The sequence below is a fragment of the Pimephales promelas genome, chromosome 16 (assembly GCF_988280905.1).
Source record: "Pimephales promelas chromosome 16, fPimPro1.hap1.1, whole genome shotgun sequence".
Taxonomy (NCBI): domain Eukaryota; kingdom Metazoa; phylum Chordata; class Actinopteri; order Cypriniformes; family Leuciscidae; genus Pimephales; species Pimephales promelas.
Window position 1 is genome coordinate 26,535,568 of NC_142784.1, and position 25,423 is coordinate 26,560,990.

A 25,423-nucleotide genomic window follows, 5' to 3' on the forward strand; every position below is an offset into this window, starting at 1 on the left:
TATAAGTATATATTTGCCCACGTTTATTTATAACGTTAGTTAAAAGACAATAATTTCAATATTGCGTACCTATACAGATGGTAAGACTTATTAAACGTTTCTGGCTCTTTAGTAAAAAATAACATAACTTTTAATTATTTTCTGTGCTCTTCTCGTGGGCTTTTATTATGAAAAAAACACTTAATATTTCTGCTTTCACACTTGAAACAAGTATTGCAAGTGGAAAGCCTATCACTTCGATGCTAAAACAAAATGAAACCTTGTTTATCAGCCTTAAAACGTATGTACTTGTAATTATGTGTGTTTTAAGAGGCGTATTAACATGATTAGCATGTCTGTTTGTTGACAGAAGGCTGTCATGATGCCGTTGCTAGATAGCCTAGCATGAGACGGAGGGGCGGTGTAACGTTACACGTAGAGATCCATAGGTTTTGCATTACAAACCATTTCAGGTGGGTAACCCGACTTAAACGTTGCTAATTACATCGAACACCTTAACTACGAAGTTAAATAATTCTTGGTTGAATTGTTTTGCCTGTTATCTTGCTTATGCTTGCATTGCCATATCCGCCCAAAAGCTGTTTGAATTGCCAGAGTGGCACAACACTTAAGACTGCCGATCAAATAATTAGATTTTGTTGAGAATAATACTCAACATAATATTAATTTTATATTGTTTACTGCATAAAGCTCTCAGTTTGCCTTTGTGAAATGGTAATGCAAGACATTCTCGTTCTGTGTCAGTATTCAGCTAGCCTATATGTTTTTAACTTTATTTTATTAACTAATATAAGTAACTAACAAGTCTTGTAGATAATTCTAGAGGAATTAACATCGGTGTCTGTTTGACAGGTGGTCTGGAGTCAGTGTGCCATGATTGTAGGCTAAATGTGAAGAATCATCTGCAGCAAAATGTCTGCCCTGCTGATTGCCATCTCAGTGTTTCTCATCCTGGCACTTGTATTAATTTTACTCTTTAGGTAAGAAACCAGCATACATGAATGATTGTCAACTTACAGAAATAAAATGAGTTGCAAATGCTACATTAAAGCCTATGAGATACTCTCTTCTTCATGTTTTATTAGATGGTTTGCCCGCAGTTTGGCTGTTCGTTTTTTCCACAATGTCCTGAATGCTGATCTCAAGATCAAGTCTGTTGGTCTGTTCTCGGTGCGAGGAATCAGTGTTCAGTTTCAGCCTCAACACACTCTGGTTGGTTTGGTTTCTGCATTAATAAAACATTGACAACAACTATCAATCATGTGACAAGGCATTTAGTAGATTGTGCAACAGGTTTTTCAGCAAAGTCATGATCATGTCTTAGAAATGTTCATATCAAATGTGATACAGTAGGATTTATAGGGTTAAGAGCTGTAACTGCTTTGTTTTATCTTTTCTGGCGCTTTAAATCATTGTTCACTCTTGTGTTTTGCAGGAAATTGACAGGATATGGATTTCTTGTAAACTATTTAACCCGGACTTGCCGTAAGTATAGTAATGAGATGTAGCTAGAATTAATATTTTCTGTTGTCAATTCATTGTGTTTTATTTCTTATAGGAGGTTCTTGGCATTGTGTGTGGGTGATGCCCGGCTCCGCTTCGACCTGCTGCAGCCCTTTAGGCCCCGGGCTCCCAAAAGCAATGAAGAGAATACTAAAAAACTAGCTCTCAGTCCCTCTACTCTGCATTTTTTCTCTCAGGTGAGGTGATCAACATTTAGAACTAGAGTTTAGAGTTCTGGAATGTTTCAGGTTCAATACAAGTTAAGCCAAGAATGCTAATAATTACCACAGAAGATAATTTCATATCGTTCTACAGAAAAGTATAATAATGCACTTGCAATGGAAGGAAATGCTGCAAGATTTTGCACTGAGATAAAAGTTTAGGTACAGGCTGTTCATCAACACCATACTAAGTTGGTCCGTTGCTCTATTTAAAAATATCAACTCAAGATTTAAACATTATACTTGTTAACGTGTAAAATTGTTTACTAAGTTGGTCTGTGCGAAATTATATCCAACCTTTTATTTCCTTTACACACATTTTCATGTAAGTGCTTTTAAAACCTTCAGAATGCCTTTCTCTATGGGCTTCTATTGAAAGTGTGTTACTGTAAATGTGATTGTTTTGTATACAGTTAATTTAAAGTTTCCAGTTGTCTCTGTTTTTGTAGCTGCTGTCATTCCACATCGACTCCATAAATGTGATGGTGTTGAATCTGGCCCTGCCTGAGTCACTCTGGCACATGACGTCCTCTGCCATCACTTTGCTGCTGGATCATCAAAGTAAAAGGTGATTAACCTCTGAAAAGGAGAACTTCTGCTCTTTAAAAAGACCTTTGCATGGTGTTGTTACTTTAGCTGTGTGTATAATGGGATGAGTTCAGGGCTGGCTAGATGAGATGCACTGATATAAAAATTTTAAACCATTAAGCCGGTAACTCATGTTGGGGCCGATTTAAATGAATAACAAATGACCATGTATGAAGAATAAATGACCAATATTAAAACTCTTTATCTAAATAAAATAAAAAAAATAAAGCTCTCAAAACTAAAATAAGTCATGTTAAAAGCTACAAGTAAATTTAGGCATTGTAAATATTATAATGTGCAGTATGGAAAATGGCACATTTAAGTGTTATTTAATCATCAGTGTCTTTTTAAGATTAACTGAGCGTTCGATGACAGAACACTACATTCAAAAATTTGGGGTTGGTAAGATTTTAATGTTTTAGACTGATGTCTCTCTCAGGCTGCATTTAATTTGATCTAAAATGCAATAAATATTGTAAATTATTATTAATATTACAATTTGAAATGCCTGTTTTGTATTGTGCATCTCTATTTAATTTCCCATGAGGATCAAGCCACAAACTTGCACTGTTTTGCCCCTGAGCAAGGCTTTTAAAGAAACCGGTTACCCAAAATGACAACTTCTTTATATGTTGTTAGGTTGGCCTGGGATTTCTCAATGGGACAACTTAGCAGTAAAGTTCTAAAGAGCAGCAGACTGGTATGTACACCACATATACTGTACATGTGTTAAGGTTTTACTTCAGTGTTCAAAACATAAATAATTGGGTTACAAGGTGATAACAGAGTGCCTGTTCTCTCATTAACAGGACACTTGTCTGGCTGATGTGTCCCTGAGTCTGGCCCTTAATGGTGACGTGAGTCTGCCTGATCTCAGGCCAGGCCGTCTAGGACTGTGTGTCAGAACTCTGCTGGCTGAACTTCACGAGGGTCTGTTCCTCAGCCAGTTACCCAAACTTCCAGGATCTGCTCCAGCTCCATGCATCAGTCGAACTGCAGGTTTGACCAAATCAGGTTTTAAATTTGAGATACAAACATTAAATTGGGGCTGCATGATTAATCATTATTCAGCCAAAGTCGTGAAATGGCTTAGTGGGAATATCAAAATTTCAGAGTGAAGTACAGCACTGTGTTTTTATATTCCAGTGTTTTCAGTGTCTCAAAGCAGCTTGTACATTCTGCTTTGTATGAAGATCTCTGCATCTGCTCTGAGTTTGGGACATTTATAACATGCTTTTGGGAACATTACATCTTTCCTAACTTGTAATTAGGAGAATTGCTTATGAACCGGCTGTTGTCAAAAAAAAAAAGGAAATGTATGGGCTCCCTGTGGTTTTCCAAATAAAACCTTGGTCATAACATTTCAAAATGATGAAAAGAAGACAGTCATCTAATAGTATTGTAGTTTTACAGTTGTTCTGCTAAATAAAATAGTAAGTTTATGTATAAATTATTCAGTGCATACCTAATTTACATACTTAGTTTTTATAAATATTTAGATTTTTTTATGTTGTTTTTATTTTTATATTTTCCATTTTCAGTTTTAGTTATTTTGTTCAAAATGTGTTGTTTTGGTTGTTTTTATTATTTATTTTAATATGTTAATGGATAGTTTTTATGAATTTTTTGTTCAGTTTCTGTTATTTTAGTGCTTCATGTTAAACTAAAAAAAAATTTGAAATGTTGCCTTGGCAAGAAAGTGAATTGAAATTAGTTTAAGTTTTTATATTGGGCGAGTTTGGACTGAAACTGTGTCGCGATTCACATCTCTGACTCGGGTGCCCACTTGTTCAGGATGTAAAGTAACCTGCACATGCGTTTTAGCTGATGATGACTTCATTAATTTATCAAAACACCTCTGTAATGTGATGATTTTTCCCTGGATAGGAGCTAGAGTAAGAATGCAGTGTCACCTTGCAGATTGAGTGCAATTAAAAATGGCAAATGAATCGCTCGCAACCCGCTGTCTCCTTAAAAGTGTCTGTTTGCAAAACTTTATGCAACATACATACAGTAAACACAAGTCTCATTCACTTTGCTGCACATAATAGCACCATATTAAAAAAAAATAAAAATATATATATATATATATATATATATATATTCACATGCATTTCCTATCATGCGTCGTGCACATTTTTTGATGACGTAAGATGCACCAGGGTTCGATAGAATCAAGTTGCAACCGCAGCAAACGTGCCCAGTGTGTATAAACCTGCTGTAAATTCAACTCTGTTAAAGCTTATATAATGTTTATGTCTTTTGAAGATGATAAAGAGGACTCTTTCATTCAAACGGAAGCAATTGAGGGGCTTCACAAACTGGTTCCACAGAAGGTCAATGTGGATTTTGAAAACACTAATATCACACTCTCCATGCATAGTCAGAAGAGGTAAGATGTGCTGGTAGAGTCATTGTGATTAATCTTAAATGATGATTTTTGCGCTCTAACAAACTGTGTTTGATTTCTCAGACACTTGAACTGGACTTTGAAGTCTTTAAAGGTGGGTTATGATCGTGATGATGAACAGCTTCCTCTGAAGAGTTTCACCCCTGAGCTCAGTTTCCCACAGAGCCGCCTGGAGCTTCTGCTTGAGGGTGGGTGTAGGACTCAAGAACACACTCTTTATCACTATTATTATTGATTATACATAAGATTAGTAATATGAACAAAGCCTTAACTATAAATATTGTGGGTGACTGGGTGTTTTTCAGATGGCCTTCTTCTGTCACAAAGTAGACAGAGGATTTTATGTCTAAACACTCTCAGAACCATACTGCAGGTAAGTTGTTTTGTTGCTTTCATGAATTCTCTATCCAAATCAGAGCTTTTGTCTTTTTTTCACTATTGTTTCTGTCTTCACGCTTCACTTAAGGTGACATCGGTTGACATCTCTAGCACGGTCACCATCAACACTTGTATCATCCACTACCGTCATCAAGAGTTCTCCCATTGGCTGGACATGTTGTCATGGGAGCAGCTCTCGCACAAACAAACGACTCGTAAAAATAGGTATTAATCCTCCACTTGCTTGCTGAGCGTCACAGATTTGGCTGTGATGGAGGTCTTGTTTATTGTTCTCACATAAGTGTCCTTTTGTCTCCCAGGCGTTTCCCTCAGCTGGATGCCCCCGTGTTGATAAGCTCCTCCGTGTCCAATGTCAATGTGTCCGTGCAGTTAGGAGATACGCCACCCTTTGCTTTGGGCTTCATCTCAGCCAATGCTGGTAAATTTGTCAGACATAAATGTGTATTTTCACTGTGGAAAGAAATATGTAGCTTAGCTACATCCTAGAAGTTTTTATGAAGGCATGTTCTAAGCTTTAGAGTTTCAAAGACCAGAAAACATTCGAATGTGACACTGATCTTCCCTACAGAATCACATTGACTGTGGCATTTGAACATCCTATTAATTTGGTGATTAGTTACATTTTTAAGCCAATAATATAATTAGCACCTTATGTTATTACAAATGCAGAACTTTTAATGTAATATTAATATTTTTTGTATAATTAAGATTTGTTCTTGCTTAAATATTAATACGAATATTTATATTAATGTAATATTTTATAATGACATTTTATTGTTGTATAATTATGATGATAAATAATAGAGAATTAGTATATTAATGGTAGCTAAAAGGTTAAGAGAACATAGATATAGAAGCTGGAATGGTGTTAAAGAAAGAAAACTGGTTAAAAGCATCAGATCAATGTTTAATATGGGACACAAAAGGTCATGTGAACAATCTCATAAACAAAAATAATAGATTTGAGTAAAAAAATCTAAAATCTGAATTGCCACTTTGGCTTGTGGTGTGAATGGACTGTAAATAGTTATTTTATTATTATTATATACTATTATAATAATTATTATGTTAATTAGCTTTTATTTTGTATTTTTCGTTTTAATTTGAATTTAGGTTTTACTAGTTTTGTTATGTGCTTTTGTCACTTGTATTCATTCATTTAGGATATTTCTATTTAGCTTTCCTTTGCCAAGGCAGCGTTTAGTTTGAATGCATCTAAATATTTATATTTTACTTTATTTCAGTTAATCAAAACTATTTTTGTAGTTTATTTTTGGATATCAAACACTGTCTGTTGCCTAAAAAATGAGGACTAAATTCTTATTTCAAAATAATAAAAAATGTCGTGCATAACTGTTACTGACTATGGTGTGCCTCACAGAACTGCAGCACTTGTTGGACTCAGAAGACGATGGCGTAAAGAGTCTCACTGTGACTGAGAAAGCCTCTCTGTCCCTGGATCATTTCTGGTGGCGTGTGGGCCAGGGCTCCCATATCCAGCAGGCTCCTCATCCACCTGGAAAACATGTCTGGGGGGAAGCCCTTATTCTAGACTGCCTCACACTGCAGGTAAAATCAATATGTGTTTAACTAGTAAGGTGTCATTTATTCATTATGCATGATGGTCTATATTCTGAAACAATCTGGCTGTGCGTGATCCCTTCTTAATTTGTTCACAGGGCAGCTATAGTAAGCAGAGGACGGTGAACTCCAACCCCTCTAGGAGTGTTTGTGTGGAGTCAAATCTGAAAGGCCTGCAGGTGGAAGTGTCCGAGACTTGCACTCTGTGTCTGTCTCGTCTGTTCTCCGTCCTTAAACTGGACAAAGGAGAAAACGTCTCCTTGCATTCCCCTCTTGAAAAGCCTCCAACCTGCCCACCACAACTCTTTAAATTTAAACTCAGTCTTGAGGATGTAAACGCATTCACACTTTCCAATGTTGCAGGTAGGAAATAAAATAAGCCCTTAAAATAACAATTGTACTCTGATTTTTTTTTTATGCATTTTAGCTTGTTCCAGTATGTAATGGCTTGTTTTTCTGAATTGCATTAAAGGGGCTGTTGGAGTGCGGGTGGACACAGTGGTGGCTGAAGGATCGGGGGAGAACTCAAGTGTGTCTGTCCAGGGTGTTTCTCTAGCTGTGGTGAAGGCCATTACTGAGAGTATTGAGCCCTGCTGTCCAGCCGCCCAAACTCCCAACCCCATCCTGACCCTAACCACGTTCACCGTCTCCTACCACATCACCACCCGCAGTCTGGAGGTACTACACTGCTCCTACACACAGCTGTCATGACCTCCTCACATAGGATCAGTTATTTCATAACCACTAGTTCTCAGAAGTGATTGCAGTGACTGCACGAAAACGCATTCGTAGTGTTTTATTTATTTATTCAAAACAGTTTATAGCATTTGAAACCCATTAACAACTATAGTGGGGTCCTACACTTTTGAGACCACTCTAAAAATCTGGGAATTAAATATAAAATGAAATAAGCAATGTTTTGCTACAAACATGTCAAAATAGGGCCTCATTTTGAATTTTATGGTGGAATTTTAGGTGATTATTTATGATCTAAAATACTTAAATCATGACTTTTTTTATAAAAAAAAAAATACCTCCCTCATTCGACACAAATCCTACTGTGTGCGCTTTGCACGTTTTGTTATGCTTGAAATTAATTGCATTATCTTAGTCATTTGGACTTTGCAGTAAAAAGTGCTAAAGTTAATTATACAATAATCTATGAAATCCAGTATTTGTTTAAAATTCATGTGCCCTTGTAATCTTTAATAAAAACAACATTAACTTGCTCTCGCAACGACATATCTTCTCCGATGAGGTGTACATCAGCACGAGTGCAGGACAATAATTCCTGTCATTCCCAAAAGACAAATCAAGTCCCACCCTACTTTTTTTTTCACTCATATAGAAGTCATTTCACTCATATATACATCACAATAATTAAGAAAAGTTCGTAATTTCTGTTTCATGCCAACTTAAACCCATAGCTGTCAACCCTCCCGTTTTTTTCCGGGTTTCTCACGTATTTTATCTCTGTTCCCGCTGTCTTCCCGTTTTATTATTTTCCCGTAAAATATCCTGTATTTTTACACTCTGATTGTGTGAGACGTACAAGCTCGGACCTATTCGGCTTAAAGTCGTTCATACTGGGATGCAGTGCCACGCGCGCTGGCCGGAGACATACTGGCTGCGTGCGTCTCAGCTGCGTGGCGTGACCGTTTTTATTTTACTGTCTATGTTTTTTATTTCGGCTCCCATGTTAACAGATTAGAGCTTGCACACTGCCTGCGTGACGCGTGCAAACGCTTGCATGCTAGAAATAGAACCAGAGATGCCTATTTTTCATGCGACACGCAAGCGTGTTGGAAGCGTTTCCTGGCAAAAAAAAAAAAAAACGATGTTTATATCAAAAATTTCCATTATTTTTGCCTGTATATATTTTCATGTCATTTTTTTAAACAATCGAGTCCTGGTGTCCACTACAGAAGTCATAGCATAACATAGGAATAAAATATCTTTTTCGTTTTTCCTTTGTTTCTCTTAATAATGTAAAAAAAAAAAACTTATTTTGGCGATGGATTCCGGGAAATCTCCCTTATTTTCAATGTTCATTGTTGACAGCTATGCTTTAACCACAGCATGATTTCATTTCCTCCCATCTTTATATGATCAGGTGCGGAGTGAAAATGCCTTAACAGTGCAGTGGACCCCATCGGATCACATGTTTCTGTATCAACACGTCACCGAGAGCCAAAGCTATTGGAAGGCTCTATCTGCATCTCTAAGCCTAAGACAAAAGGATGAACCAGAGTCTGCAGCCTCTTCCTCTGGCATGTTAGTGTGTATAGAGCTGGCAAGCACTCAGCTTACCGCCCACGTGGCCGAGAACAACTTCATCATCTTCGCTTCAGAAGCCTTGTCGCTTTCCAAGCGCCCTGGAGCGATGCTGATGAAGACTCCTCACCTGGTGTTCAACTTCGATGGCAATGATATCTTCTCCTTTTCTGGTGCAGAGGTTCAGATGCTGGATGATCTCGAAGTGATGCAACATCACAGATCTCAATTCCCTTTCCTCCAAACACCTCGCAATCGCACCTGGCTCTTCACTGCCCCCAGCCTTGCCATTGAGTTCCCTTATCAATACAACTTCTCAGACACTTTCGACAAGGCCATCAGCGTGCAGAAGTGGCTGAAGACCCTACACAGAGGTGCCGCCCCGCCAGCAGAACCTTGTAGCCTGCCTCCGGACCTGCTGATCCGCATCAACCAGTTCTCCTTCGTGTTCCTGGACGACGTCTTTGAGATCAAACTCCGCGACAATTACGAGCTAATGAAGGACGAAAGCAAGGAAAGTGCCAAGCGCCTGCAGCTGCTGGACAAGAAGGTGGCTGACCTACGCAAACAGCACGGCGAGCTCCTGCCGGCCCGGAAAATTGAGGAGCTCTACACCTCACTCGAGCGTAAGCACATTGAGATCTATATTCAGAGATCTAAGAGGCTGTACGCCAACACGCCCATGCGCAAGTCCTTGCTCACCTGGACTGTGTCGGAGTTCGAGCTGGTGGCACTTGCGGATCAGTCGTTGCACGGTCCTGAGCGGATCCGAGAGCAGCTGAGGGACATCGATGGCATCAGCCCTTTCCCTAGAGATGGGCTGCAGCTGGTTGTCCAGTGGTGCCGTGCTTTTAAATTCAAGCTTAATGCATTTCTGGGTAAGTCGAGCATGCTTTAATATAGGAGTGTCCAATCCTGCCCCTGGAGGGCCAATGTCTGGCAGAGTTTAGCTCCACATTGCCACAGCAGCTCACCTTTCCTGTAGCTCAAAGAGTAGAGCATAGAACCAGCAGCTCCACAGTCATGAGTTCAAGATCCAGGTTATGCATGAATTTATAAAATACCTTAAATGCAGTGGAAGTCACTGAAGCGTCTACCAAATGCATAAATTGAAATGTACCTTAAAGTGTCTTGTAATCGGAAGACCTGAATTAGCTGGTTCAGGAGTGTTTAATTGGGGTTGGGGCTAAACTTTACAGGACAGTGGCACTTGATATGGCGAAATTAAACACCCCAATGTTAATATCTAATGAATGATGCTTGCTTTGCTATTTTGTGAATATCTACTGTCAGTAATCTGACACATCTGTGAAATCCCTACCTAGACACCATTTTAAGTTAACTTAACAGTATTATTAACACATCAATAAGACTTGCTTTCACCAAAATCTAAAGCAGCATGGGATGAATCCTTTGTAGAAAAGGCAGTACCAATATGTTATTTTAGTATTACTTATATACTAGTTAATATAAATATTTGGTACTTTCCTGTTATCCGGACCCCACCATATACTATTTCGGAACTATAGTCATCCCTGATTGGTCTTAACCCAAGTGACGGGTAGGTTTAGGGGCAGGGTTAGGCGTAGGCCATCGTGGGGTCCGGATAACAGGAAAGTACCAAATATTTTTTTAATTGACTATTTTTATATTTTAAGTTTTTTGTTTTTATACATTTTTAGGTTATTTATTTATATTATCATTTATTTATTTCAGTTCTGTTAAATTTAGTTGTTTAAACTTAAAATTTCAGTTATTGTCAAGAAAACATTTGATTTTTATTTATTTATTTTTTTTATAAAAGTTTGGTGAAAAAATCATCCAAGATGGCCAACAAAAAGAAATGGCAGAAAAGTGTCGAAAAAATTACTTTGGATTAATTTTAGAATTTACTATTTTACCTAATTTTTGTGTCCCAACTCTATTGAAATCAACTGTGAGTGTGAATACAGGATTCTATTCTCAGACAATTATAATGGTCCATGATAGCTAGCATGCTCCTTTTCTTTTGTGGTTCAGTGCGGATACGGGACTACCCTCGATACCTGTTTGAGATCAGAGAGTGGGCTCTGGCGGGACGCTTGATGGGAACCGAGCAGGATGGGCAGCTGAGAGCAAAGCGCAAACAGGTCGTCCAGCTCGGCCAGCCATGGGGTGATGTGACCGTTTACAGGAATATGCCACCACTGAAGTTCTACTACGATGTCCATTGTGAGTCACAACACCCTATTGATGTTGTGAGTCTGTAACATGGTGGCACAACAATAATACTCAACTGGTCCTAATTCTGTGTACAGCAAATATATCCCTCTACACCATTGTGTGGGGGCCATGCTGGGATCCTGCTTGGACGCTGATTGGCCAGGCTGTTGATCTACTGACCAAACCTACAGCTGACCCGTCCCCTCTACTGACCTGGTGGGATAAAAGCAGACTTCTTCTGCATGGCCGCTGGGTAATGGACATCGAACAGGCCAACCTGCACCAGCTCGCTACTGAGGTACTAACACATTCCCAGGCTTCTTTCCTAAAAACTCATGTAAACATCTTGTGCTGACTATAATGTTTAATTTGTGTAGGACCCTTACAACACTACAGAGAACCTGCACTGGGAGTGGAGCAAGCTTAACTTTGACTGGAATCCTGGGCAGTTTGTCTTCAAGGGTGACCTTGATGTCAACGTTAGAACAGCCTCCAAGTACATGCTTGTTGACTAGTAGTTGCATTACAATAAAATGTGACTTATGTTTTAATTTGTGAAGATTTAACGGTGCCTGGTCTGTTTCTATACAGGTATGATGATATCTGCTTCTTGCATCTCCCGAGCCTATGTATGACCCTTGACTTCCAATGGCTATGCCATGGTAATCCACATGACCACCATGCCGTAATGCTCTGTGCTGTAGAGAACGTTGCGGATGTCGCCTCAGTCCAGCCGCATGACTCCTACAGGGCCTTCCGTTCTGAAAACCTCAACCTCTCCAACACCATGGACCTCGACCAGCACTGTGGCAAAAGTTAGAACTATACACTTTTTTTATCCAAATGCTGATAAAGGCTGGAATAGACTTTTTACCATTATGCACTTTTTTGTTTGGAACAGATTTTAAAACAATTAGACACTTAGAAAGGCATTAGACAATTTTAAAAGGCATTAGATAGGGCTGTCAAACGATTAATCGCATCAAAAATAAAAGTTTGTGTTTACATAATATATGTGGGTGCACTGTGTATAATTATTTTGTATATATAAAAATACACACACATGCATCTATATTTAAGAAAAATATTATTTATATATAAAATATAATATATAAATTATATATAAATCTATATACAGTATATACATGAAAATAATTCTTAAATATATACAAGCATGTTTGTGTATTTACATATATAAAATAATTATACACAGTGCACCCACATATATTATGTAAACACAAACTTTTATTTTGGATGCTATTAATCGTTTGACAGCCCTAGCATTAGACACTTGCCAACTGTAAATGGTTGCAGAGAAAACTAAACGCGCAAACAGTCTTTCAAGTCGTTCCAAACACAAATTCGTGCAGAAACATGTGACAATGTGTTCTAAAATCCGCACAAAATATCAAACATGTTTATATCTATTGCATCAAAAGGAAACCAAAACCAAAAAAAGTGTGTGCCCATCAAACACTACATTATGTTTATTTTTTATTTAACTCCGACTGCGATCTGCAGACTGGTTCTGACTTCAAGCAACTAGCGTTGACTCATCCAGACTGAAAATCAGAGCAATCGACGTGTTGTGTATTCCAGCCTTTAAAGGGATACTCCACTTTTCTTCAATGTTTTAAATTGTGTGTGTTCCTCCCAGAGCTCTGCCAGCCCAGAATCCTCCTCTACAGCAGCACCCTTCGCTGGATGCAGAACTTCTGGGCCACCTGGACGAGTGTGTCCCGGCCCATCTGCAGAGGCAAGCTCTTCCAAAGCCTCAGACCCTCCCGCAGGAAGCTCGGACAGCACTACAAACAGATGTCTTACACGGCGTCTTTCCCACAACTACAGGTAAAGCACCGGCTCCAGTCACACAATACTTTGTCTATCCGTCTTCTTATTCAAAGGAGTTTCATCTTTTGTAATTTTGGAAAGATAGTTAAAGATTAAGGTTAAAGGGATACTCCACTTTAAAAAAAAAAAAAAAAAAAAATAGGCTCATTTTACAACTCCCCCAGAGTTAAACTGTTGAGTTTTACCTTTTTTGAATCCATTCAGCCGATCTCCGGTTCTGGCGGTACCACTTTTAGCATAGCTTAGCATACATCATTGAAGTGCACAAGACCATTAGCATTTCTCAGAAAAAAAATGACCAAAGTGTTTTGATATTTGGGGAGAAATGCTAATGGTCTTGTGCACTTTAATGATGTATGCTAAAAGTGTTACCGCCAGAACTGGAGGTCGGCTGAACTCAACAGTTTAACTCCTTTAAGACTCCTTTAACAAATACAGTATCCCTTTAAGTTAAACCTGTATTAATGTTCCTGTGCAGGTCCATTACTGGGCATCATTTGCTCAGCAGAGAGGCATCCAGGTGGAGTGCAGTAAAGGTCATGTCTTCACCAGAGGAGCACAGAGGCTCATCCCACAGGGTGAGATAACAAACAGCCTTCAGTCAATCTCTCTGCTTAACACACCCTGTTGAAATGTTCTGCTGAAACGATACCTGTTTTACAGCTGGTACTGTGATGAGGCGATTGATCTCCGAGTGGAATGTTACTCAGATGGTGAGCGAGCTCTCTCTGGTCACCGTGCACCTCATGGCCTCCACCTGGGACGAGACTGCCGACCACCAGATGAACGCCCAGGTGAAGAAGACCCACCTGCTCAGCCTGTCCTCGCTCAGCTACCAGAGACAGAGCAACCGCATCGAGGAGGTGATGATCATTTATCTACAGGAAATAATTTCACTATATATTATTTTATAAAACATATCACTCTAAAGTTTTTTCCAGATGAAATTTGGTAGGCCTTTATTTATTAAGTAGGCCTTTATTGACAGACTAATATCACTGATATCAATCTATATCACTGCTTAAACTGTCTCAGGAGGTGAACTCAAAAGACGAGACCAATGCTTCATACACGCACAAGTTGTGTTTAGTGGACTTGCGGGCCTCTTGGACTACCACCAATAGGAACATTGCCTTTGGGTTATATGACGGCTATAAGAAAGCAGCTGTGCTGAAGAGGAACCTCTCCACCGAGGCTCTGAAGGGTCTGCGAATCGACACCCAGGTGCAGATGAAAAAGCTAAAGCGCTCCATGTCCAGCTACTCCTCAAACACTGCTCCTGCTACACCAGTCATCACCGCAACCACTCGCCCAGAGAAAAGTCAGAATGAAGGTAGTCTCTTCTTTAGACTGTCAGCCCAAAAATCTGCATATTGTTGCTCATTTGTGAGGTTTTATTATTCCGGACTAACAAAGTTCTGAAACTGGCGAGTCCTCAAGTCTACATAGGCTTTCTTTAACCCAGTTGATCCTTTTTAGGAACCTCCATGCTGCAGAAGCTTATCGAGGAGACTGATAAGTTTGTGGTCTTCTCCGAAGAGGACGCGGGAGTGAGCGACCACCTCTGTGGTATTGCCGCATGCCAAACCGATGACGTTTATAACCGCAACTGGTTCATAGAGCTTGTCAATTGTCAGGTATGAATTCCAAGAGCAGTAACCTACGGTGCAGGATACTGTTTTAGAATATCTAAACATCTTCCCATGGTCACTGTGTTTAGATGATGTTGCGAGGCACAGAGACTGCCGGCTGTGTGCTGGTGTCTGCCGCCAAGGCACAACTACTGCAATGTGAACACCATCCCGCTTGGTACAGCGACACACTCAAGCAGAAGACCACCTGGACGTGCCTGCTGGATGGTATGCAGTATTTCGCCACCATGGAGCAAAACCCCTCTGAACAAGAAGACTGGCAGCTATGGCTGGAGGTGGGTTAAGAAGTCCAGACATCACTCTAATGCGATTTATGAATGACAAAGCGTTGCGTTTCAGCAGTCAAATCCGATTTTGTGGACCTACAGGTGAAGAACATTGAGGAGCACAGGCAGAGGAACCTGGACTCAGTGCAGGAGCTGATGGAGAGTGGCCAGGCTGTTGGAGGCATGGTCAGCACCACCACAGGTGTGCCATTTTATAGTGCCCATATTATGTTCATATTAAAGGACAACTCTGGCGCAAAATGAACCTTTGGTCTAATTACACATTGTTACCTAGTCAACCGTTATCTGAGATTTGTTTTCATGATTGCCGAATGTAAATAGTTTTATCTCTAAAAACAGTTTAGCCTATAACGCTAGTATAATGCTAGTATATAGGGCATAGAGTAATGACAAATAAAAATCGCTTGTTATTACCACTAACAAGGCTCAAAATAGCCCCACAGTAACACGACAGCATAACAAGGGTCCCTACATTCAAACCGAAGCATTGAGAACTTTGTCAGTGTCCAAATAGTTTAATAAGAAGATATTTTATACACACAGTCAACTTCGCAAATACAGGAAGAAGCCATCTTTGAAAAATAGTCTCTACCAGTCGATCTACGAACGCCGATCCAAATCTCAGATAACGGTTGACTAGGTAGCAATGTGTAATTAGACCAAAGATTCATTTTGCGCCGGAGTTGTCCTTTAAGTTCATAATTATATTTTTGGACCGCACACATCAAAACACATTATTTGTTCTCATACTTTAAATTGCTGCACAACCACTTTTCACTTTTTTCTCGTTTTGGTTCTGTTCTCTTTAAAGCCAGCCTTTCCGAAGAATCAGTTGTTTAGAGTGTTTGTTTGATATCTTTACCATAATCATATTTTAGCTCCATGAGCAGCTGTAAACAGTATTTTATATATATATATATATTTCATTAAAGGCAGGGTAGGTAGAAATTTTCTAAAAAATCTTTTTCCCAAATTTGTTTAAACTGTCTATGTATACCAATACATAATTCAAATGCAAGTACTCTGGAAAAGAAAGTATGCAGATCGAGTGTCTGTAGTCCTCTCAGTGCTGCAATAAACAAAGCTCATTATTAATGATTGACTGGGCGACTGTCACTCTCCCTCGCTACCAAAAATTCCCAGTTACCTGCATATACAGTCAGCGAAGGAAAACCAGGCACAAAAGGAAGACAGTATTTGAAAAGGCTCAGACCAAAAAGTCTTTGGATAAAGCAAGATGTCAGACGAGAGTCTTTGTGCCGGAGCAGGTTTGGAATTGAAGTCTGCAGGAAGGTAGCCCTCCAAAAGCAGGGTTGGCTACCCCTGCTCTAAAAGAAAGGTAAACTCAAAAAAAGCATAATAGTTGTCCTTTAATAATTCATAGTCCCTTTAGTTCATAGCTGCATTTAACCCTTGGGGTGAACCAACTCATTATGCCCTAACAACTGCTTAGAATATCTTGCCAACTGGCATAGCAGGTTAACATAGCATAGGGTGACCATATTTTGATTACCAAAAACCAGGACACTCGGCCCGGCAAACAGATGGGCCTACTCAAATGATACTCAAAGTTTACTCAAAGATACCTTATTAATTTCAATACATTTAAAGTAGGTTATGCCTCCTCTGTATGGATAGAAAATTGTTATATTGTTATTTGAAAACAGGACTTGTCCTGGGAAAACAGGACAGTTGGTCACCCTAACATAGCAGCTTGTTAAATAACACACAGAACACCCAAAAATCCTTTAAAGCAAGTCACTCAATAGCCATTTTGTTAATGACCCTTGGACATTCATTCCTGAAGCTTCCATATTAGTCATTACAAATGGCACACTTCATGCGCACTTCCAGCTTAATGGACTTGCTTACAAAGGATGCTCACGAGGCGCCTTTGCATTCACTATCTGCCAAGCCTGTATTGAAATGAGCACCACAGCAGATTTCTACCTGACTATCAAAGCGGCATTACATAACAAACGTGTGAACTTGGACGAAGATTATGAGGGCTTTGGATTTAATTTGGGTCAGGAACATTGAGAGTAACGATTTCTCCCATTCATTTTCCTACAAGTGGGCCATCTCTCATCCTTGGGGTGGTGACTTTTGCATGTCACAATCAGCAACCACAGTGTAGTGTTTTTGAATCATTTCCTTTGGCTCTGATTTAGACTGGAACCAGCCGTCCCAGGTTCAGGAGACCCAGCAGGTCCAGCGTATCATCTCTCGCTGTAGCTGTCGCATGTACTACATCGGGTACAGCCACGACATTGACCCTGAACTGGCCACCTCCATCAAACCACCAGAGATCAGTGACCGCCATGAGAAGGAAGACCTTTTAAAGAAACAGGCTGGTATGTGACTTCAAGCAAAACAGGAATTGGCTTAAGATTCTGTAATCTGTTTAGTCAGAGCGATATTATCGTTTTGTTCCGGTCATATCAGGTGCGGTTGACACCTTCACCCTCATCCACAATGACTTGGAGATTTCTACCAATCCAGTGCAGTACTCCATGATCCTGGACATTGTCAATAACCTGCTGCTCCATGTGGAACCCCGACGCAAGGTTCGAATTGTCTTTAATTGTCTGAAAACCAATTTTGGAGTTGTTTTGTGCTGATTGGCTTAATATTTGGCTTTATTTAGGAGCACAGCGAGAGGAAGCAGCGTGTGCGTTTCCAGTTGGAGATCTCCAGCAACCCTGAGGAACAGCGTAGCAGTATCTTGCACCTTCAGGAAGCAGTACGTCAGCATTTGGCTCAAATCCGGTGCCTGGAGAAACAGATCTACTCCAACATGAGGGTTAGTGCACGTCTACACTTTAGTGTGTTCATTTCCATTTGAGATCATGTCCTCCAAACTACTCTGAGGTTCATGCATTATGATCTTTGATCTGACTCCACACAGTCCCAATCAGAAGAGTTCAGAGGAGACGAGCTGTCGGACATCAACCTGCGCCTGCAGAATCAGCTCAACCAGGAGAAGACAGACATGCAGATGAAGAGTGAAGAACTCAATATCCTCATCCGGTTGGTCACCATTACAGTTGATTCATTAGCAATAATAGATTCAAATGGTTAGATGTATCAAAGTCCCACTATATTAATCTCCCTCTCAGGTGTTTTAAGGACTTCCAACTGCAGAGGGCAAACAAACTTGAGCTGCGGAAACCCCCAGAAGACGTTAGCGTTGTACGTCGTACTGAGATCTACTTTGCTCAGGCCCGCTGGTGTCTCACGGAGGAAGATGGACAGTTGGGGATTGCTGAGCTTGAACTGCAGAGGTTCATGTACAGCAAGGTATGTCTGCAAGGACTCACCATTTAGAGGTTTTGGTTGAAATTGCTGAATGTTCTTTGCTTATCATTGGTAAAAAGTTAGCTACTATGTATGTGACTGTGCATGATTGGCTACAGATCTCTTCAAGGTATGTTCTCTTCCACAGTTGAATAAATCTGATGACACAGCAGAGCATCTCCTGGAATTGGGCTGGTTCACAATGAATAACCTGCTCCCCAATGCTGTGTACAAGGTACAGCTGCTTAATGATTCCCACTAGATGTCCAAGAGGGCGTAGTTGAAATATGAGAATAACATGACATTATTTCAGATTTGTCATTGAATATCTGCTGTTATTGACCTCTAAGTTCTTTCAATGGTTCTGGGTTTTTGACACGAATAAATACAGTCTGAGGTGAAGCCTGCATAGGAGGCTGGTTTAGAGCACATTTTCATTTGGTGCCATTTTTTATGGAGGGAGCTGGACGGTCTACTAAATATCCAACAGTCAACTAGTCGATTAGTTGGAGGTCTATTGTATTATGTTTGTTAACAATATTCTTGTTTGACTTCTAGTCGACTTATTGACTGTCCTGTCTCCTGACTGTCATCTAGTATATTAGTTGTCCATTAACCAACTAGCCCAATAGTTAGAGGTCCACATAAATCGAAGATTTATCTAGATAGAGCATTTTATCACTAATATTTTAATGTTTCATCAACTTGAATTGCATCATCAAATTTTATACAATAGATTTCATGATAATTATTGTTGATGAGAGCAACGCTCCTGATATTACTATCCACTATAATAGCAACTATACTGTAGATCCTTAAGAAAAATGTTGGATCTGTGTTTTTTAGGGGTGTGACGATAACCTTAGCTCACAAGACGAGACTATTTTAACTATTTTAAAGAAAAAATAAATACATGACTGGAGAAATAGTCTTTTATTTGACTGAAAGTCAAGGTGCATTTTGAAATGTTTAACTAATCTAGGGCTGTTATTATGGTATTCAAGTAATTGGTCTATTATTTTGACAATAAATCGAGTAATTTATGTTTTCTGTGGTAATAAAACTAGACTCAAGTGAACAATAGCCTTTAAAATTATTTGAAGTACATAATATAATAATGAAGGCACAATAATTGGTTCAAATAAAGTATCAAAGGCAAGTAATCATGTAGTTTTACTGAACAACCCAGTTAAAAACATATAATGTAATCATATTCAAATTATATGCGTCATGTATTATGACAAATGCCTGCAGAGGGCGCCAGTGGTGTGATTGTTGTTGTTACACTTTACAGCAAGATCAAATCCTTGTTTAATATTGGCCAAACAACATTTAATTCTAATGTTCGGTTACACTTTAGTTTAGGGTCCAAATCCCACTATTAACTAGTTGCTTAAAGCTTATTGGCATTTTACTTGGATATTAGCTGTTTATTAGTACTTATAAAGCACATATTAATGCCTTATTCTGCATGCATGACCATTCTACATCTCTTAATCCTACCCAATAGCTAAATTCAACAACTACTAACTATCAATAAACAGTAATTAGACGTTTATTGAGGCAAAAGTCATAGTTAATAGTTAGTTAAATGAATTGTACCCTAATCTAAACTGATGATTGAGACGCTACAGCCACTGCAATTTCTTGAACAAGAACATGTGGACATTAAAACGTGCAAACTCAGACAGAGCAAGGGTTTAAACTTTATTTGGAAATCGCAATGAATAATTCACATATTTAAAAACATATTGATGTATTCTCCTGTGTTTTGCCATAGATTTACTGTCAGTATTTGAAAGTGGAGCCTTTTTCATATTAAAAAGAACATGCTCCGTCCTGTCTATTGGTGTTTTTGCGTCAGTTGCGAGAGTTTCACCCTGAATGCGTTCGAGATGGCAGCTCTGAGACAGCTTTCCACCTAGTTGAGAAATATCGTCACATTTTAATCTCATGGGACGAGATCTCGTCACACCCCTAATGTTTTGTAAACGACTCATTCAGACAACACGCGACAAGTTCATTTTAGCATTGTCCACACATCTTCTATTTGTTAATCTTATACCTCTGCTTGGTTTCTCTTGTGCAGCACGTAAGGGTATGTATGGAGTGGGTAAAATCTTATGATTGTTAGTCCAACACCTTCATCCTCATCCAGACATGCCTGCTCAGAGAGTTTTACGCTCCTGTTTTGACAAAATTCACCTGCATTTTCCCTTGTAGTTCGATATTCCAGGCTAATGGCATTGCCTTCCACGTTGTTTGTCCTTTTATTTAATATTTATACATCCGTACAGTCATTTCGGTTGGCCATGTCCATGTTTTCCTTTGTTTCATGGTTTGCATCTAAACAAATACAACTACTTCAGTCAAGTAGGTGTAATTGTGATAATCTTCTGTGTTGTAGGTGGTTCTGCGTCCTCAGAGCCCCTGCCAATCAGGACGCCAGCTTGCCCTACGCATCTTCAGTAAGGTCCGCCCCCCGGTTGGAGGGATTTCCGTCAAAGAGCACTTTGAGGTCACTACCATGAAATCCAGTGCTGTTTACATCGTAACACCGGAGAATCTTAATCACACATATAGCTGTCCTCTTATTTCGGAAAAATGTTTTCATTTTTAGGTAAATGTGGTACCACTCACCATTCAGCTCATGTACCAGTTCTTCAAGAGGATGATGGGGTTTTTCTTCCCCGGAAGAAATGTGGAAGAAGAGGAAGTTGGGGATGAGGAAGACAAGTTCAGACTGGTTACCACAGGTTTGTGAACTTTTCCTTCTTGACATGAGCATCCCTGTTGTGATGCTCAATGTTCACCTATGCTATGTCATATGCAGATATCTTGAAAAAAAATCTAATTCATTTGTAAGTACAAGAACTGGAGAGGAAAAAAAACATATCCTCTTGGAAAGCTGCATTTAAGTATCACAGTTCTACTGGTGAACTGATGCACTCTTTTTCTTTACATTCCTGTTTTAACCACTCTCAGCACTCACTGCACTGACATCAATAGCTTGCCCCATGCTGATCAATATCAGTTGACATCCATTTCTCTTTTTTCCCCCCTCCGTACTCCTGTGAGGGTATTAGATTGCTGTCAGCTGATGTTTTGCCACACTGATGGCCCATTCTTGGCTATTAAAAGCTCATTGCTCCTTTGACATTGAAGTGTTTTGTATCTGATATTGCTTCGGGGTGACTTTCGTGCACATTGTGGAGTTGTGGAGGGGCTGATCACATAGAACAGTTTTCCATTCTACTACACTTCTTTCAATGTAAAAACCCGCAGCTAGACAGATATGTTTGAGTCTCACATGTGACATGGCGTTCTAAAAGCGTGGAGCTCAAGTTAAAAACAAATAAACTAGACCTTGCGTTTTTTTTTTTCCTTCACACTGACCTATGTCCTTGTGCAAAACGTGTTTTGTGCGAAACGGCCCTAAGTCTTATTGTCTTCTTGAATCACAGGTGTCGTGAAACCCAGGCAGCTCTCTGAAGACTCCATAGGAGGGCTTGGACCCGGAAAAGGGGTCACGCAAGGGTTAAATCGAACCGCTGGAGTCAGGAGGTCTTTTCGCAAAGCACCTGAGGTATTTTTTATTTTAAAGAGATGACGGGTTGAACGATATGTAAGTTATCTAACCTCTAAATCTCTCCCCCATTCAGCATCCTGTTGATGACATTGATAAGATGAAAGAGAGAGCAGCCATGAATAATTCTTTCATCTACATCAAGATTCCCCAGGTTCCCCTCTGCGTTAGTTACAAGGTTGGTCCCGGCTATTGTTATAATGTTTTTAAAAGACTTCTCTTAAAGGGATAGTTCACCCAAAAACAGGCCGTGTGTCCACCAAAGCGTTTTAGCCAGCTGAAAACGCTAGACGCTCTGCTGAAGACGCCGTGCTTTGGGCGCTTGAGAGCGTTTTGGCGTTTAAAAAACGCGGCGCTTCCATTGAAAACAATTGAAAACATACGCCAGGCGCGTGGAAAAATGTTTTGGTGGACACACGGCCTGAAGGATAAGCCTAGCCTAGCAAGCATAGCCTGACTCCACCCACTGGGAATATTTGAAAAATGTTGAAAAAGTGGGCAGACCCCAGCGGAGATCAAGGGGACGAAATAGATGCAAAAACACTCTATCCTGATTGTTTTCAATACTCGCAATTCCAACCCCTGACTCGCTACAGTGGTTTGGACAAAACAAGCTGGTTTTTATACTGCCAAGGGTGTAGCTCGTACCAAGAGCGTGGTGAGCTGAAATGTCACGAAGAACCGCTAACATCCAATAGGAAAATTCAACTGCAGTAGCCACCGTTCAACCTGAAGAGGGCAGCACTAAGACGTTTTTACACTATATATTGTAGAAATAAAACACTTTATACACAAATGTCAAAAAAGTTACTCGAATCAATGACTGGTATTAATAAAGATTCATTCTTACAGATCATTAACTAAAAAAAGTTGGTTAAGGGTTTAGTTGCTCTTTAATTACTCACCCTCATGTCGTTCCAAATGCGTAAGACTTTCGTTCGTCTTTGGAACGCAAATGAAGATATTTTTAATGAAAAAGTTCGTAAAGAGATTGTAAAACTAATCCATATAAATTGAGTGGTTGAGTACAATTTATTTTTTCGCTTTACATAATGAACAGATTGAATTTAGTGCATTATTTGTTTGCTTTTTCTTTCAAAAGGTTTTGCGAGCGAACGCAAAGTTTCTCGGGTGAACGCAAATGTTTGCAAACCGTTGAAACCAATAGCATTGACTAATTTTTTTCTCCCATCTCAATTTTTTTTCCGTACAAACGTGCTGCGTAACACACACACACACACACGAATGAACCTCATTGGTTCTCACATGTCAAGCGATCATGCTTGAGCTTCAGTTTACCACAACTGATCATCGATGAACTGTAAGTCGATGAGCGGAATCCAAATCGCTAAAATTCAAACGATACTCAAATTACATGATCTTTCAGAAATCATTATAATATGCTGATTTGGTACTCAAGAAACATTTCTTATTATTATCAGTTTTGAATACATTTGTGCTGCTTAATATTTATGTGGAGACCGTGATACTTTTTTTTTGTTAAATAGAAAATTCAAAGGAACAGCATTGCAAATATATGAAGAGTTCAGATGCAAAAGCCTCTAAATGCCATTTGAAATTTTCTTTTTTAATGATGATTTTTATCAAACTTGTATATTTAAGTTCAGTAATTTCACTTAAATAATAATTAATAGGTAATTATCATTGCCATTTAAGTGAAATCACTGAACTTAAATATACAAGCTTGATAAAAATGATCATTCTAGAAGAAAATTTCAAATGGCACTTAGAGGCTTTTGCATCTGAACTCTTCATATATTGTTAGTATTCAATTCATATTCCCTAGTGTGACTATGCGTTTCTCTTGTGGTGTATCTATAGGGAGAGAAGAGCAGTGTAGACTGGAAGGATCTGAACCTGGTTCTGCCCTGTTTGGAGTATCATAACAACACCTGGACCTGGCTGGACTTCGCGATGGCTGTGAAGAGAGACAGTCGTAAGGCTCTGGTCGCACAGGTAATCCCTCTCAAACACCTCGGCTCCAAACGCAACGTTTAAATACAGTAGTTGCAGTAGAGTTCAAATTCCGTTTTACTGCTGTCCCAAAATAAATAGATGATAAAGGAGAAGCTACGGTTAAAACCAGCCTCAGGCTCCGAGTCTCGAGGTAAAGCTGCAGATGGGAAATCGGACAGCAGCCTCCAGCAGCAGGTGGAGGACGAGAAGGCAAGACTTCTGATCGGCTTCAGCTCCGCCGACAGGAGCTCCAGCAAAAAGAGCATCTTCAGTCGCCGCAAGTGAAGCTCCTTCACGTCTTGAAGCGCTGCTGTACCTTACCGAGTCCCCGTCAGTGGGAAAGGGGTGGGAACTATGATAAACAAATCGAGTCCGACTCCGAGTTTCCTCTCATCTTCACCAGTGGTGCCTTTAAACGTCCGCGCTGGGTGTGGACACGGAAACCAGCGCCATGGTCAAACCATGACTGCTGACAAAGAGAAGATGAGATAGTCATTCTACTGTCTAATATGAGTGCTGTACACCTAACGTTGTTTTTATGTGCTCCTGTTGTGCCATAAATCATTTCAATTACATACTATCTTTATTAAATAAGATAACGTCCTCGCAGCTCAAGACTGTCCCACAATTCAATGGTTTATCTTTCCGTTATCTCTATTTTGTGTTTTGAGCATTGCAATGCCCCTCCTGCTGGATCAGGAGATACTTGTGTTTGTTGGGCAGAAAGAAAGAAAAGTCTGAAATTCACATATACTGGAAACCCATATTAGTCCGCTGTTGGTGAAATAGCCAAAAAATCAAGTATTTGTCCCCATTTAAGCTCAAGAGTGAATTGTACTTGACATTAGTTTGTTGACCACTGTTTTACTGTACTAACTACATAGTGCAATACAAAAGCAAATGGAATGAGGATCTTCTGCTTGTAGAGCAGTTGGGTTTTCGGATGTTATCGGAAGCATCTTGTTTTATGCCATTTTTGCAGCCTGTCGGATTAATACTTTGTAATTTTAACACTATTGCACTTTTTACACAAAGTATTTTCTGATATTTTTGTATCTGTGGATATCTTCTGTATCATTTTCAATATGTCTTCAGATGCTGCTGATTTTTGCTTGTCAGCTTCGAAAGTGAAATGATATTTCAGCTTGAATGTTTAAAAATGAGCACTATATTTAGATTTTCTCCCCACAACCCACTGTGTCAGGCAATGATTCTTGTATTGTTTTTTGTACAAATAATGGGAGGTATTAAATGTCACTGAGCATGTAAATTAATAAGTCAATAAAATAAAAGCAGCCCCCATGAGCTCTTCAAACTTATTTTAAACCATTCGTTTCTGTATTGTTAGTTAATAATTATTTAAAGCTTTGTAAAATGTATTGTATTAAGTAGCCAGTAATCTGTTTTAATAAGGATGCATTATTATAATGATTATGGTGTAAGGTATTAAGAACTAAAACTATTTTTAGAATACAGAAGTATACAGAAAAGCATAAGCATAATATGCCAGAATTAGATATAATTATTTTATCGTTCAGTACGTTATTAAAATACATAGATTTTCCTATGGGCATTAGACACCACTAGAAAAAAAA

General features: G+C 39.3%; 1 protein-coding gene across 4 annotated transcripts; it reads left to right on the forward strand.

The window, feature by feature from the left end:
* The first annotated feature begins 182 nt into the window (after positions 1-182).
* Positions 183-25,133, forward strand: bltp2 (bridge-like lipid transfer protein family member 2). Of its 4 annotated transcripts, XM_089121360.1 has the most exons (41): positions 187-280; positions 350-452; positions 853-980; positions 1,086-1,212; positions 1,436-1,485; positions 1,559-1,700; positions 2,174-2,292; positions 2,952-3,012; positions 3,122-3,311; positions 4,581-4,704; positions 4,786-4,910; positions 5,028-5,095; positions 5,189-5,325; positions 5,421-5,539; positions 6,503-6,690; positions 6,801-7,065; positions 7,175-7,380; positions 8,816-9,854; positions 10,996-11,187; positions 11,274-11,476; positions 11,556-11,674; positions 11,770-11,993; positions 12,836-13,026; positions 13,508-13,607; positions 13,693-13,892; positions 14,065-14,362; positions 14,509-14,666; positions 14,750-14,956; positions 15,050-15,149; positions 17,140-17,322; positions 17,414-17,535; positions 17,616-17,771; positions 17,877-17,998; positions 18,088-18,268; positions 18,414-18,500; positions 20,673-20,783; positions 20,886-21,021; positions 21,730-21,851; positions 21,928-22,029; positions 23,694-23,828; positions 23,928-25,133. In XM_089121360.1, exons 3-41 carry the CDS (start codon positions 913-915, stop codon positions 24,111-24,113), a joined length of 6,663 nt encoding a protein of 2,220 aa, XP_088977486.1. In that variant the 5' UTR covers positions 187-280; positions 350-452; positions 853-912; the 3' UTR covers positions 24,114-25,133. The 4 variants fall into 4 exon arrangements, with proteins under 4 accessions (XP_039526642.2, XP_088977487.1, XP_088977488.1 ...); XM_039670708.2 differs by having other exon boundaries at positions 183-452; XM_089121361.1 differs by lacking the exon at positions 350-452 and having other exon boundaries at positions 183-280.
* Positions 25,134-25,423: the final 290 nt, after the last annotated feature.

Bases quoted from the DNA above. Each gene is read 5' to 3' on its own strand.
- bltp2 (XM_039670708.2), top strand. From the start codon at position 913: ATGTCTGCCCTGCTGATTGCCATCTCAGTGTTTCTCATCCTGGCACTT. The intron at 13,608-13,692 runs GTGAGATAACAA...CCTGTTTTACAG, and splicing joins ACAGAGGCTCATCCCACAGG to CTGGTACTGTGATGAGGCGA. The intron at 17,999-18,087 runs GTTGGTCACCAT...TCTCCCTCTCAG, and splicing joins GAACTCAATATCCTCATCCG to GTGTTTTAAGGACTTCCAAC.